General features: G+C 44.7%; 1 protein-coding gene across 1 annotated transcript in view; it reads right to left on the bottom strand.

Annotated features, from left to right (window-relative positions):
* Positions 1-5,442: 5,442 nt before the first annotated feature.
* The window catches only part of LOC126101258 (sperm-tail PG-rich repeat-containing protein 2-like), a 124,845-nt gene continuing 113,781 nt past the window's right edge, over positions 5,443-16,506 (bottom strand). Inside the window, exon 9 of the mRNA XM_049911945.1 lies at positions 5,443-5,628. Within this exon, the coding sequence (XP_049767902.1) occupies positions 5,443-5,628 (186 nt within the window). The remainder of the gene's footprint in view (positions 5,629-16,506) is intronic.

Below are 16,506 nucleotides of genomic sequence, written 5' to 3'. Positions count from 1 at the left end.
AGGGCAGCAGTCGAACACTTTCTGTATCCAGAAAAGCCCGTAAGGGACCTGCAACATCCTGTCGTGCATTATCCTCCTGAAATGTAGGGTTTCACAGCGATAGAATGAAGGGTAGAGCCACAGGTCATAACACATCTGAAATTTAACGTCCACTGTTCAAAGTGCCGTCAATGCGAACAAGAGGTGACCGAGACGTGTAACCAATGGCACCCCATACCATCACGCCGAGTGATACGCCAAGACGGCGATGACGAATACACGCTTCCAATGTGCGTTCACCGCGATGTCGCCAAACAGGGATGCGACCATCATGATGCTGTAAACAGAACCTGGATTCATCCGAAAAAAATGACGTTTTGCCATTCGTACATCCATGTTCGTCGTTGAGTACACCATCGCAGGCGCTCCTGACTGTGATGCAGCGTCAAGGGTAACCGCAGCCGTGGTCTCCGAACTGACAGTCCATGCTGCTGCAAACGTCGTCGAACTGTTCATGCAGATGGTTGTTGTCTTGCAAACGTCCCCATCTGTTGTCTCGGATCGAGGCGTGGTTGCACGATCCGTTACAGCCATGAGGATAAGATGCCTGTCATCTCGACTGCTAGCGATGCGAGGCCGTTGGGATCCAGCACGGCGTTCCGTATTACCCTCCTGAACCCACCGATTCCATATTCTGCTAACAGTCATTGGATCTTGACCAACGCGAGTAGCAATGTCGCGATACGATAAACCGCAATGGCGATAGGCTACAATCCGACCTTTGATGGTACGCATTTCTCCTCCTTACACGAGGCATCACAACAACGTTCCGCCAGGCAACGCCGGTCAACTGCTGTTTGTGTATGACAAATCGGATGGAAACTTTCCTCATGTCAGCACGTTGTAGGTGTCGCCACCGGCGCCAACCTTGTGTGAATGCTCTGAAAAGCTAGTCATTTGCATATCACAGCAACTTCTTCCTGTCGGTTAAATTTCGCGTCTGTAGCACGTCATATTCGTGGTGTAGCAATTTTAGTGGACAGCAGTGTACATCAATGCGTGTACACGCTAAGTATAGTACATAACGAACAGAGTTCGTATCATTAATAGCGTTTCTTATTCGATTCTCGTATTATGATCGTGAAAATGATAGCCGTTACACTCTTTAAAAATGGTTCAAATGGCTCTGAGCACTATGGGACTTAACATCTGAAGTCATCAGTCCCCTACAACTTAGAACTACTTAAACCTAACTACCCTAAGGACATCACACACATCCATGCCCGAGGCAGGATTCGAACCTGCGACCGTAGCGGCAGCGCGGTTCCGGACTGAAGTGCCTAGAACCGCTCGGCCACAACGGTCGGCCGTTACACTCTCTTCAGCGTCACAGGTGTAGAAAGCTAGCCTACTACCTGTTAGCATTTAAACCGCATGAGTAACTAATATGAATGTGGTACAAATGTCCTGAAAATATTATCCTTGTTTTACAAACTTTTTGACCAGTCAATAAATAGCAACACGATCTGAGTTTTGTAGGTGAAATACTCCGTAGTGAGGACCCTATCATTCTGCGATGGAATATGTGATGGGGGCCTCTAAAATTTATTAAAGTAATGCGAAATTATTCAGTCAACGTAACACAACCTGTAAGTGGGTGTGCGTCTTGTCTTACAGGGAAAACGCATGGCATGCAGCTTGTACTGCCTGACATCTGATAGTAAGAAGCATTAATCACAAAAGATCTAACTGCCTACGTGCTTGAGACAGCAACCCCTGTCTGGAAGTTCTCTGCAGCTCAAAAACTACCTTATATTAGCTGAAAGTTGCACGCAGAAAGCATTTTATCAATATATTAATGTTGCTGTGCCAAACGTTTTTCAGTGAACTATTCCTGTTGATAAATTCTGGTTAATTATAAGTAACTACTCGGTGATGTAATCTATTTGCATACAGCATACCTGGACAAGACAAAATTGACTAAACAAAGAGTAATAACTACAGCATTGTTAAAAAAAACAATATGCTCGCATGAGCCACGAATGTGGACAAAGGGTACTTAGACATATATAAACTGAGCATAAATATCGTAAAGTTTTGAAATTCCTACTAGCGGAAAGACAAAAAAAGGTAGACTCGAAATTAATTCACGTTATCAATCAAGAAGTAAGCATGAAAGTTTGCAAACAATGGACACAGATGTTCCCCCTCGGGCCACCGGGAATACAGTGCCACATATTCTCAACAAAAATACAGATAGGAAAGGACCTCATATATTCTCCGAGTCCGGCAATATTATTAAATGAGTGGGAAAGTAGCGTGCCAGACGACCTCCATTCAGGAACGAACTAATAAAAAACCAATACTGATTCTTGCACTGTGGACTGTATTAGGCGTTGACTGTAACAGAAAGATCTAATCTCGTGAACAGTGAAAACACATATGCGAAGCTGGAAATTGTGCACTATAGAATATATACAAATTGTATTTATATTGCATGTGCCCAGTACTTTGCAACCTCCAAGCTACTTGGAGTGATTTGCAGGAGATCACTATTAGTGCAGGATGTAGGGCACAAAGGGCACTGAAGCATGTGGCTTGTGGTTTGTCCTTGTCCAGAGTCACAGGACGTGACTCCCGTTATGAAGCCCCATCTCTTCAGGTTGTCTCTAGATCGTCCAACTCCTGATCGTAATCTGTTTAAAGATTTCCACACCAGCCAGCTTTCATTGTGTCGAGGTGGTACATCTTCAGCTTCTGGCACCCATCCGTGCAGGTGAAGCGTCGACTTCTTCCATAACTCCAACCTTGCCCTCTCTGGTGAAACTGTGAGCTTCTCGGATGTCCTCAGGCAGCTCTTTCGAGAGCTCACCCGTTGCTTGGTGGATTATGTCCGTGCAGTGGATGGGCACTGGTCTGTCCCACTTCCAGTCTCTCCTTGTTGGCAACCACTGCTCTGCGTACCCATGGTGGCGCTATTCCAGCCAGGTTGTAGAGCTTATCAGTTGGGGTAGGTCATCAGCAACCTGTGGCCAACCTGCAGATTTCGTTGAGAGCATCTCTCCCCATTAATTCTGAATAATGAAGCTCACACCCAAAACTCCTGATGATCGGTGCCAAACGTTCTATGACGACAGAGTATTAACCAAAACTCCCATTTAGGTCGTACTGTGCACTGTAGTCCAGAAGAACGGGCGTAAACGTTAATGAAAAGTAACGTCATGTTTACAGTGGACAAGAAAAGCTTAACTGTGTGTGTATGATACGTATAGCTTGTATAGAGAAGTTAGTTGAGCGCTGGATCATCGCACTAATGACCCTGACTTCAAAGTCAAGTGATGACCTTTTTTTTACTGTATTACGCGTGAAAGTGTTTACGACATGTAGAAGTGTTTTTTGGAGTTTACAGCAATTTTGTCTTGGCAGTCTGCTTTCGCTTCGTTTCTTTGAAAGTAGGAAAACTATAGAGAAGTTTCGCAGAATATACAGTCAGAGGAGAAAAATAAAGAAACAGTAGCATCACACGTGCGGAAGTAATAATAATAAACAAAATAATAAAATCAATAGTAATTACATAACGTCCAACTAACGAAGCAAAAGCAGGCTGCCCAAATAACATTGCTAAAAACTCCGGAAAGTCCTTATACATGTCAGGCAAAAGTTATCCCATATAACAGTTTCACGCGTAAACAGACAAAAAGAATTGTCACCTATGGGGTTTGAACGCGGGACCTGTTGAACGACAATCACACGCTCCACGAACTTACCCACGAGAGATATAACGTACAATTTTTGTAAGATACCGTTTACCTGTGCTCCGTAGTTCTGGTGTTACTTTTAATTACCGTTTGCGCATGTTCTACGGGACGGTAGCACATATTACGACCTAAATCGGTGGTTTCGTTGATACTCTGTGGACGTACGACGTTACTTAACGTTCTGAGTGTCTGGCATCTGGAGGTTTGGGTGTCAGTGACGCATCACAGGACACTAAGTCTGAAGTTAACATGTAGTACAGGACAGCTGCCGCAATCGACGAAGACACGAAGAAAGACGACATATACAAGCACGAACGTCCAGCGTCAGAAAAAGCGAGCCACTAAGAAATGTTCCTCCGCGGTGATAAGGACCATGTGAAATCTAATCCTAAAATTTTCGCCACCTGATTAATCAGTTGGGTTCTGTGTCAAAGTACAGTATTCAAACATGTTTCACTAAACAAAGAGAGGTGTGAGACCTGTAGCAGACGAAAACAGTGGACAGATAATCTTTGACCCAAGATAGAGACCTTCAAGTGATAGTTAAACTGAAAGATGTTTGTAACTTAGGGTTTTCAGCGCAGTTTCATTTAAAGAACAGGCAAAGTCGGTGTCATAATTTGTCAGCAATAAACGTTGAAAATTACCTCCGACCGTTAGAAAATTAGCCGTACTGTTCGCTATAGCTCAGTGAAAAAAAAAAAACTGAACTCCTCCCAAAGATGCCATGAAGGGCCAACGGTACCGACCGGCTGCCGAGTCATCCTCAGCCCATAGGCGTCACTGGATGCGCGTATGGAGGGGCATGTGGTCAGCACACCGCTCTCCCGCCCGTATGTTTAGCGAAAATAGAACGTCCAATTATTTACCCATCCTCCGTACACCGCTTGGTTATAATTACAGCGCAGTTGCTCACATAGGTCCAGTGTGGGCTCTAGTTACCATATGCCAGCCAAACTTCGTAGACATGCTAAAGCGTTGACGTCGAACCGATTGACGCTGGAAAAAAATTAGTTCTAGTTTTGGCCACCAGGTTCAAATTTGGCTCTGTGGAGGCAAGAAAGACGTATAGAAATGTTTTCGTATGTACTTGATTAAGGCTGGGACGTGGACAGAAAACGTCAAAAAAAAAAAAAAGAGGGCATGGTGTTGATTTTATTGCCCGCCACTTACACAATTTGTTCAGTATGAGAACCAGAGACGTCGACGAGATGCTGCCTTCGTAAAACAAGGTGGTCAACAGCGCCAGATTTGCACCTGGTGACCAAAATTGTAACCAGTTTTTTTTTGTTTTTTTTTTAAGTGTAATACGGTTTTGCATTAATACATTAGCATATCTACAAAGTTTCGCTGCCCTACGATAGTTGTGTGTGTGTGAAATCTTATGGGACTTAACCGCTAAGGTCATCAGTCCCTAAGCTTACAAACTACTTAACGTAAATTATCCTAAGGACAAAAACACACACCCACGCCCGAGGGAGGACTCGAACCTCCACCGGAACCAGCCGCTCAGTCCATGACTGCAGCGCCTGAGATCGCTCGGCTAATCCCGCGCGGCCCTACGTTAGTTAGAGTCCACAGTGGACCTCCGTGAATAGCTGCACTTTAATTATAGCAACACGATATTTGATTAGGTCATTCTTAGCTGTCTCACGTTGTACAGTACGCTGTTATTTCATGGCTATTGGCAACCAGTACGCGACGGTTAGATTGGAAATGGATCGACAGATGTCTCCACCTGACTGGCCGGCCAAGGAGTCCCGTTGCAGCGCTCGACAACGAGACGCCGTAAGTCAGCAAAGCCCGCCGCGGCGACGTAGCGCAGCGCGGCGGGCGCAGTACGCTTTTGGAAGCGGCTACTCGACAGAGGAGGCCGGCCCGTAATCCCGCGCTGTACAGAGTTTTTGATTCATCGCTGGCCCTGCATCATTCCGCTGAGCCGGGCTTACTCGCTCGGGATTTATGCCCCAACTCGCACTGATCGCCCAGTGAATTACTGCCGCCACTACCGTAAATTCCGAAGGGCCGCGCCGCCCGTTTTAAATCACTATCTTTTTGGAGCTAACCCGTCATTTCCTTTCCCGGACATCCAGCTTTTTCAGCCACTTCGCTTGAATCAGTGTTCCAAGTACCAGCCGGCGCTTAGCCTTATCCACTTCAAGCGATCTTACTCACGCGATTCCATTAAGAGGCCGGTTTGTAAAACGTAAGTAATTGCGATTGACAAACACAGGTGGAGCAATACCAACAACTGGTCTCTTCTTTGTTGGAATAGTAATGGGAGAAAAGAAAGGAAACTTCCACACAATGGTAGACATCGCGAAGACACTCTGCAGTGTTTAGAAGAACAGATTATGAGAATGCCTTGGAATTATCACCCCAACGAAAACAGGTGACCCGGTATTGGGTTGACAGCGTGCATGGTACAGCCTTTCACTGCGGCAGTAATAGCAGGGGGATAATAGCAGGCACATAGATCTGACCCCCTTTTACACTCGGAAAAAGTCCCCAGTACTCATTTGCTAGCAGCCTCAGTGGACCTGGACCCGTCTTGTGGGACGGGAACGAAAAAAATCCCCGCCCCTCTCCAGGATCCAACCTAGGACCTTAACGGCCAGAATCCGATGCTTTGCCAGCTAGACCACCATGGACGCAATATCCTTCATCTACCAGACTAGTGACCTTGGCAGTTATTTAAAATTGCTAAATATTTATGGGAATTGGATATACACTCCTGGAAATGGAAAAAAGAACACATTGACACCGGTGTGTCAGACCCACCATACTTGCTCCGGACACTGCGAGAGGGCTGTACAAGCAATGATCACACGCACGGCACAGCGGACACACCAGGAACCGCGGTGTTGGCCGTCGAATGGCGCTAGCTGCGCAGCATTTGTGCACCGCCGCCGTCAGTGTCAGCCAGTTTGCCGTGGCATACGGAGCTCCATCGCAGTCTTTAACACTGGTAGCATGCCGCGACAGCGTGGACGTGAACCGTATGTGCAGCTGACGGACTTTGAGCGAGGGCGTATAGTGGGCATGCGGGAGGCCGGGTGGACTTACCGCCGAATTGCTCAACACGTGGGGCGTGAGGTCTCCACAGTACATCGATGTTGTCGCCAGTGGTCGGCGGAAGGTGCACGTGCCCGTCGACCTGGGACCGGACCGCAGCGACGCACGGATGCACACCAAGACCGTAGGATCCTACGCAGTGCCGTAGGGGACCGCACCGCCACTTCCCAGCAAATTAGGGACACTGTTGCTCCTGGGGTATCGGCGAGGACCATTCGCAACCGTCACCATGAAGCTGGGCTACGGTCCCGCACACCGTTAGGCCGTCTTCCGCTCACGCCCCAACATCGTGCAGCCCGCCTCCAGTGGTGTTGCGACAAGCGTGAATGGAGGGACGAATGCAGAAGTGTCGTCTTCAGCGATGAGAGTCGCTTCTGCCTTGCTGCCAATGATGGTCGTATGCGTGTTTGGCGCCGTACAGGTGAGCGCCACAATCAGGACTGCATACGACCGAGGCACACAGGGCCAACACCTGGCATCATGGTGTGGGCAGCGATCTCCTACACTGGCCGTACACCACTGGTGATCGTCGAGGGGACACTGAATAGTGCACGGTACATCCAAACCGTCATCGAACCCATCGTTCTACCATTCCTAGACCGGCAAGGGAACTTGCTGTTCCAACAGGACAATGCACGTCCGCATGTATCCCGTGCCACCCAACGTGCTCTAGAAGGTGTAAGTCAACTACCCTGGCCAGCAAGATCTCCGGATCTGTCCCCCATTGAGCATGTTTGGGACTGGATGAAGCGTCGTCTCACGCGGTCTGCACGTCCAGCACGAACGCTGGTCCAACTGAGGCGCCAGGTGGAAATGGCATGGCAAGCCGTTCCACAGGACTACATCCAGCATCTCTACGATCGTCTCCATGGGAGAATAGCAGCCTGCATTGCTGCGAAAGGTGGATATACACTGTACTAGTGCCGACATTGTGCATGCTCTGTTGCCTGTGTCTATGTGCCTGTGGTTCTGTCAGTGTGATCATGTGATGTATCTGACCCCAGGAATGTGTCAATAAAGTTTCCCCTTCCTGGGACAATGAATTCACGGTGTTCTTATTTCAATTTCCAGGAGTGTATATACTACACTCCTCGACCCCTCTCTACCCATTTTCTCCTCCCTCTCTTTGTCCATCCCGTCCTCCATCTATGTCTATTTCCCGCGCACCCCCCTCCTTGTCCTCTTACCCTCTGACCTTGCGCTTTGTTTATTGTTATTACAAACGAAGCCTTATATGAAAAACAATTTGTCTATTGGTGTACACGATCTGCTGTAATATCTGATACTGAATGCAGGAAAGAAAACGAAACTGCAAATTTTCACAGCGCAACATTTCTTTTCTCTCCGGCCAGAGTGGCCGAGCGGTTCTAGGCGCTACACTCTGGAGCCGTACGACCGCTACGGTCGCAGGTTAGAATCCTGCCTCGGGTATGGATGTGTGTGATGTCCTTAGGTTAGTTAGGTTTAAGTAGTTCTAAGTTCTAGGGGACTGATGACCTCAGACGTTAAGTCCCATAGTGCTCAGAGCCATTTCTTTTCTCGCAGTCGGTTTTAACAGAAAATCTGTGCATTTTCGTATGAAAAATACATAATTGGTTTCCTTCTGAATGTTTATTGGTTAAAAATAGTTCAAATGGCTTTGAGTACTATGGGACTCAACTGCTGTGGTCATCAGTCCCCTAGAACTTAGAACTCCTTAAACCTGACTAACTTAAGGACATCACACACATCCATACCCGAGGCAGGATTCTAACCTGCGACCGTAGCAGTCGCGCGGTTACGAACTGAGAATGTTTATTGGTCTATCGTGTAAAAATCTGAAGTAAATCGGCCAGGAACTATTCGAGATATTTTGTAACAACGTTTCCTCTTTAAATATTACATACACAGCGTGACGAAAAAATACCGCATTGGAGCGTAGCATGCGACTCCTCATCCAGACTGAAGACAAACGCTTATCCAACAAAATCAGGTGCAAAATCCGGTATATTTTGAAATCGTATGTGTGAAAACGAGGAATCAGCAACACTGGCACATCGTGCAGAGCTTCCGACTGTGCAGAGGAACGTGTATCATCCCGTACTATCGTATCAGCCGTCGTACCTCACTGAGTACACTGTTAGTGCATCAAACCAACATCCACAGTGGTGCTATGACTTGAATCCTTATCAGGTTGGTTTCTTATTTTTTAGACGTCCGTCTACTAACCACGCAGTGCTCAACCATAACTGATCCTGCAAGTTAATGTGGAGCGGTTTCCCGTATGCGTACACATATCATGACCACATCGATATGCTTTTGGTGCTGGGTGCATCTGATAATAAATCTGCTGCTGCTGCCGCTGTTCACGCATATGCTGCATGGTACTCTCAAAGGCGCCATGCCGATCAGTATGTCTTTCGTCACCTGCAGCAAAGTCTTCCGGAAACCAGCAATTTTCGTCCAAAGTAATGGACAGAGGTCGTGTAAGGATCAGAGGTTCTCCACAGACAGAGGACGCAACTCTTGAAACCATTCACCACTCAAATCGGCGAAGCACCCATGATACTGCAAGGGAGTTTCAGATATCTCAGTTGCACGATAAAGAACTGCATCCATCTCAGTACACGCTAACCCAGCATCAACGGACAGAACGCCCGTGGCAGCTGAGTGGTCAGCGTGACGGACTGTCATACCTAAATGGCCGGGTTCGATTCCCGGCTGGGTCGGAGATTTTCTCCGCGCAGGCATTGGGTGTTGTGTTGTTCTTATCATCATCATTTTATCCCCATCGACACGAAAGTCGCCGAAGTGGTGTCAACTCGAAAGGCTTGCACCAGGCGAACGGTCTATCCGACGGGAGGCCCTAGCCACACGGCATTTCCAACGGAGAGAAGACCGCATTCTACGAGACAGTCTTGTGACTGGCTTTTTGCACAAATTGAAAGACAGCGAACATTTTATAAATAACGTGATTTGGACTGACGAATCTAGCATCACTCTTCAAGTATTTTCAACCTCCACACCAGCCATTAATGGTCTGAACACAACCAAAATGTCATACGGGAACGTGGCTTCAAGACGCGCTTTGGCATAGACGTGTGGATTGAAATCGTGAGACACTTTTGAGCCCTAGTTATTGACAGACAAGTTGAATGCCCCCACGTATCGCACGTTTATTTGCAGTACTTTGCCTGACGTATTAAAAAACGTTCCACTTGGCGGTTGGCGGCAGCTGTGATTTCACCATCAAGGTACACCGCCACGCTTTGTAATGAATGTGCGTAACTATTTAAATGAAGCATTTCCAGGGAAACGGTTTCGCCGTGTAGGTTCAGTGTTCTGGATACACATTCCCCGAACCTTAATCGACTAGATTTCTATTTGTGGTGACAAAAAATGGTTCAAATGGCTCTGAGCACTATGCGACTTAACTTCTGAGGTCATCAGTCGCCTAGAACTTAGAACTAATGAAATCTAACTAACCTAAGGACATCACACACATCCATGCCCTAGGCAGGATTCGAACCTGCGACCGTAGCGGTCGCTCGGCTCCAGACTGTAGCGCCTAGAACCGCACGACCACCGCGGCCGGCTTTGTGGTGACACTTAAAGGGATAAGGTTATAGTACTTCGTCAATATATATACCCGACCTCATAGTTCGCATGCATGCCACTTCCGCAATTGTGGATGCAGGTGTGTTACGTGAGGTCCAGCAAAGTATGATCCAACGAGTGGAAAAGTTTTTGCAAATGCAAGACGGTCGCTTTCAATATCTTTCTCCAAAGTGAACGTTGCTCGTACTTGTACGTACCGGATCTGTCAGAATAAGCCTGTACGTCAGACATAAAGAATGTAATTATTGCGTGTAGTATAATGTGCAATCTAATATAGCCTACGAACTGCGTTTTTTGTACCTCACTGGATACAAATGATGTTACGGTATCCACTATTCTTTTCTATTGGCTTTATTTGTGACATGAAAAGAAATCCACTACTGTACAGCTACACTATTGATGACAGACAACTGGAGACAGCGTCTGACGTAAAATTTTTAGGCGTAATTATCCAGAGCGACCGTAAGCGGAATGACCATATGAAACAGATAGTGGGAAAAGGAGACACCAGACTCAGATTAATCGGAAGAACCTTAAGGATATGTAACACATCCACGAAAGAAGTGCCTCACAAGACGCTTGTTCGTCCGATTCTTGAGTATTGTTCATCTACCTGTGATCCCTATCAGACAGGACTAAATGGTTCAAATGGCTCTGAGCACTATGGGACTTAACTTCTGGGGTCATCAGTCCCCTAGAACTTAGAACTGCTTAAACCTAACTAACCTAAGGACATCACACACATCCATGCCCGAGGCAGGATTCAAACTTGCGACCGTAGCGGTCGCGTGGTTCCAGACTGTAGCACCTAGAACCGCTCGGCCACCCCGGCCGGCAGGTATGACTGATAGAGGAGATAGAGAATATCCAACAAAGAGCGGAGCGTTTCGTCACGGGATCGTTTAGCTGGTGAGAGAGTGTTTTGGAGATGCTAAACAAACTCCACTGGTCCGGAACCGCGGGACTGCTACGGTCGCAGGTTCGAATCCTGCCTAGGGCATGGATGTGTGTGATGTCCTTAGGTTAGTTAGGTTTAAGTAGTTCTAAGTTCTAAGGGACTGATGACCACAGAAGTTAAGTCCCATAGTGCTCAGAGCCATTTGAACCAAACTCCACTGACAGACGTTACAAGAAAGGCGATGTGCATCACGGAGAGATTTACTATTGAAATTTCGGGGCAGCACTTTTCAGGAGGATTCGGACAACATATTACTACCCCCCACATACATCTCACGTATTGACTACGAGGAGAAAATTCGAGAAATTATAGCCAATACAGAGGCTTACCGATAATTATTATTCCCACGCACTACTCGTGAGTAGAACAGGGTTGGAGGGATCACATACTGGTACCGAAAGTATCCTCCACCACACACTATTAGGTGACTTGCGGAGTATGATGTAGATGGACGAAACAAAGAGGTGTTTACGTCTCTAAGAAGCTCATGTTATGTCTTAATGTTTAAATAGAGGTTAACAGCAACAAAAATAATACACGAGATACTGCAATTTTGGAGGTGTAAGTCGGAGACGATTTCATACTTAAACTGGGAAAAAATTTGTTCCAATGCGACTCGAACATTGCCTCGTCTCACTGAGCTAATGGGACAGCTGCAGCACACTGCAGAGTTGGCCATGCTGCACGCAGCTACAGCGTTGACAGAGCCTCATTTTTTAAATCGCATTTCTGTTAAACCAATTGGCTGGGAAAGGTTTTGTTAGATGCACTTTTGTCTTGAAGTGGGATGAGGACTCGCATGCCGACCAAGAGCGGCATTTTCCCCATCCTGTTTATTTGTACATTTTATATATTGAAAATATGTAGCCTATGCCTGCCACAATGGTCATTAGAGTATAGTGTAAAAATTTGAAGTGAATCGAGCAAGAACTTTTCGAGATTTTTAGTAATATCGTTTCCCCTTTTATATATATATATATATATATATATATATATATATATATATATATATATATATATATATATATGACGTACATATTACAAATCTATAGCCTATGTCCACCCGAATCTTTTTTGGAGTATTGTGTAAAATTTGGTATTAAATCGATCAAACACTTTTCGAGATTTTTGGTAACAACGTTAAACAAAGACCGTAAATAAAATTCGCATCAGCAGCGTTATAGCGATTGGGACGTACGGTGAGCAATGCATTTTTGGGAGAGTACGACCATTTCAGTTAGGCAGCAAGTCAATCATTCTTTTGTCACTTATTGAAAGAAGAAGACAAGAGTAACAACACCGCTACTCAGGGATGGGACATTTTCAAGACTTTATAAACCGAAAACAAAATGACAAATGAGTTAAATGGATTTATTTACATCTTAGTGGCACCATAACATCTAAAGTTCTTGTCAACGGTGAAAATGTTTGAACGATTGTTAATTGAAACGGCACAAAGCTGCTTCCAGTAGATAAAACAATCAGGTTGAAGAATTAATAGCCTCTTTGGAAACAATATGAAGGAATGCCTTAAAAACCTTATATAATCTAATAATAGCAAATATCTTTGCTGTATGGTTAAACGATGATGGTATCTTCCTGGGTAAAATATGCCGCAGGTTAGTCTCCTATTCGGATCTCCTGGCGGGGACTACTCAGGAGGACGTCGTTATCATAAGAAAGAAAAAGCATTCTACGGATCGGAGCGTGGAATGTGGACAGGTAGTTTACAAAATTTAAAAAGCGAAATGGATAGGTTAAAGTTAGATATAGTGGGAATTAGTGAAGTTCGGTGGCAGGAGGAAAAAGACTTCTGGTCAGGTGAATATGTTGTTGTTGTGGTCTTCAGTCCAGGGTCTGGTTTGATGTAGCTCTCCATGCTACTCTATCCTATGCAAGCTTCTTCATCTCTGAGTAACTAGAGCAACCTACATCCTTCTGAATCTGCTTAGTGTACTCATCCTTTGGTCTCCCTCTGCGATTTTTACTCTCCAAGATTCCCTCCAATACTAAATGGACGATCCCTTGATACTTCAGAGTGTGTCCTACCAACCGATCCCTTCTTCTTGTCAAGTTATGCAACAAATTCCTCTTGTCCCCAATTCTATTCAGTACCTCCTCATTAGTTACGTGATCTACCTATCTAATCTTCACCATTCTTCTGTAGCACCACATTTCGAAAGATTCTATTCTCTTATTGACCAAACTATTTATCGTCCATGTTTCACTTCCATACATGAGATGAAATAATAAATGCAGCAGAGGGTCAAATAGGTAAAAAGACGAGGGCTAATAGAAATTCTTGGGTAACAGAAGAGATATTGAATTTAATTGATGAAAGGAGAAAATAAAAAAATGCAGTAAATGAAGCAAGCAAAAAGGAATACAAACGTCTCGAAAATGAGATCGACAGGAAGTGCAAAATGGTCTAGCAGGGATGGCTAGAGAACAAATGTAAGGATGTATAGGTATATATCACTAGAGGTAAGATAGATGCTGCCTACAGGAAAATTAAAGAGACCTTTGGAGAAAAGTATGAATACAAAGAGCTTATGTGGAAAACCGATTCTAAGCAAAGAAGGGAAAGCAGAAAGGTGGAAGGTGTATATACAGCTTCTATACAGGGGCGATGTACTTGAGCGTAATATTATGGAAGTGGAAGAGGACATAGATGAAGATGAAATGGGAGATATGATACTGCGCGAAGAGTTTGACAGAGCACTGGAAGACCTAAGTCGAAACAAGGCCCCGGGTGTAGACAACATTCCATTAGAACTACTGATAGCCTTGGGAGAGCCAACCATGACAAAACTCCACCATCTGGTGAGCAAAATGTATGAGACAGGCAAAATACCCTCAGACTTCAAGACTAATACAATAAATCCAATCCCAAAGAAAGCAAGTGTTGACAGGTGTGAAAATTACCGAACTATAAGTTCAATAAGTCACGGCTGCAAAATACTAACATGAGTTCTGTGCAGACGAATGGAATAACTGATAGAACCCGACCACGGGGCAGATCAGTTTGGATTCCGTAGAAATGTTGGAACACGTGAGACAATACTGACCCTACGACTTACCTTAGAAGATAGATTAAGTAAAGGAAAACCTACGTTTCTAGCACTTGTAGATTTAGAAAAGCTTTTGACAATGTTGACTGGAATACTCTCTTTCAAATTCTGAAGGTGATATGGGTCAAATACAGCGAGCGAAAGGCTACTTACAATTTGTACAGAAACCATATGGCATGAAAGGGAAGCAGTGGTTGGGAAGGGAGTGAGACAAGGTTGTATCCTATCCCCGATGTTATTCAATCTGTATATTGAGCAAGCAGTGAAGGAAACAAAAGAAAAATTCGGAGTAGCAATTAAAATCCTTGGAGAAGAACTAAAAACTTCGAGTTTTGCCGATGACAACATAATTCTGTCAGAGACAGCAAAGGACCTGGAAGAGCAGTTGAACATTATGGGCAGTATCTTGAAAGGAGGATATAAGATGAACATAAAAAAAACAAGGACCATGGAATGCAGTCGAATTAAATCAGGTGATGCTGAGGGAATTAGATTAGGAAATTAGACACTTAAAGTAGTAAAGGAATTTTGCTACTTGGGGAGCAAAATAACTGATGATGGCCGAAGTAGAAAGGATATAAAATGTAGAACGGCAATGACAAGGAAAGCGTTTCTGAAGAAGAAAAATTTGTTAACATCGCGTGTAGATTTAAATGTCAGGAAGTCCTTTCTGAAGTATTTGTATGGAGTGTAGCCATGTATGGAAGTGAAACGTGGACGATAAATAATTTGGTCAAGAAGAGAATAGAAGCTCTCGAAATGTTGTGCCACAGAAGAATGATGAAGATTAGATAGATAGATCACGTAACTAATGAGGAGGTACTGAATAGAATTGGGGAGAAGAGGAGCTTGTGGCACAACTTGACTAGAAGAAGGGATCGGTTGGTGGGATATGTTCTGAGGCATCAAGGGATCACAAATTTAGTATTGGAGGGCAGGGTGGAGAGTAAAAATCGTAGAGGGAGACCAAGAGATGAATACACTAAGCAGATTCAGAAGGATGTAGGCTGCAGCAGGTACTGGGAGATGAAGAAGCTTGCACAGGATAGAGTAGCATGGAGAGCTGCGTCAAACCAGTCTCTGGACTGAAGACCATAACAACAACAACATGTTAAAAAACACACTTGCGTTTCATGTAAGTGAGACGTGGACATGAAGGCCACAAAATGATAACCACAGGACAGAAGCATCATAAATAAGGTTTTTGGGGTAAACCAAGGGGGTGACTAAGAGAGAAAATTGGTAGTGACGATATGCGTTCGGAAATTAATGTTAACATAATGACCGATCAAATACACACCTAAAAAATTTATTGGTTCTTACACTTACAAAGGATAGCCTAAGACTATCTCCCATGGGAAATATACTTCGGTATGTTGAGTATTAATAAACCACTTTAGCTGTATTCAGTCCTTTATTAGTAGATCACTGTCGGTTTCTTGGCACTAAATGCCACATCTTCCGGTAAACATCTGTATAAGAATAAACCAAGAAACAACCCTGAGATATATACTGGTATATTATTTTATATGACATGTAATACCTCAACCGACATTGGGACGTAACTTTTCAGCACGCCCTCGTACAGTCTCTAGACCTAAATGTCAGACGATTCTCCATGACATCAGTGCAAATTTCACTGAAGGAAAGTGAAGAAATAATAGTAACGAGATGTCCTTTGCGAGGCAAAACCAATAAGAGTAATTATTGGAAGAAAGGCCAGAACTAATAATAGTTCTCACCACTCAAGCAAAACGCAGACATTCTTATAACTCAAAGCAGTTCTGATTTTCTGCGGTGAGTGCTGGAATTTAGCCCAGGCGCGAGCTACCCTTGGACGGCAAGCCTGGTTTAGTTACAACGACTAATAGCGAACTGTGGAAGTTTCTGACAAAAGGACTTATAACACTCCTGTCTGCTACTGCTGTACCATAACCTTAAAGTTGTAGGCAGGTCGTGAAATAAAACTATCTTGTTAAAGCAATTATGGTATAAAGCAACAGAGCAGTGTTACCCTCTGAGAGGAATTCTGTTATGTTGACCGTGTTGTACCTAACGGAGGAGGCTT

Source organism: Schistocerca cancellata, chromosome 9 (genome assembly GCF_023864275.1).
Source record: "Schistocerca cancellata isolate TAMUIC-IGC-003103 chromosome 9, iqSchCanc2.1, whole genome shotgun sequence".
NCBI classification, from domain to species: Eukaryota; Metazoa; Arthropoda; class Insecta; order Orthoptera; family Acrididae; genus Schistocerca; species Schistocerca cancellata.
Note: the sequence above shows the minus strand (reverse complement) of the source record. Positions and strands in the feature narration are given on the sequence as shown.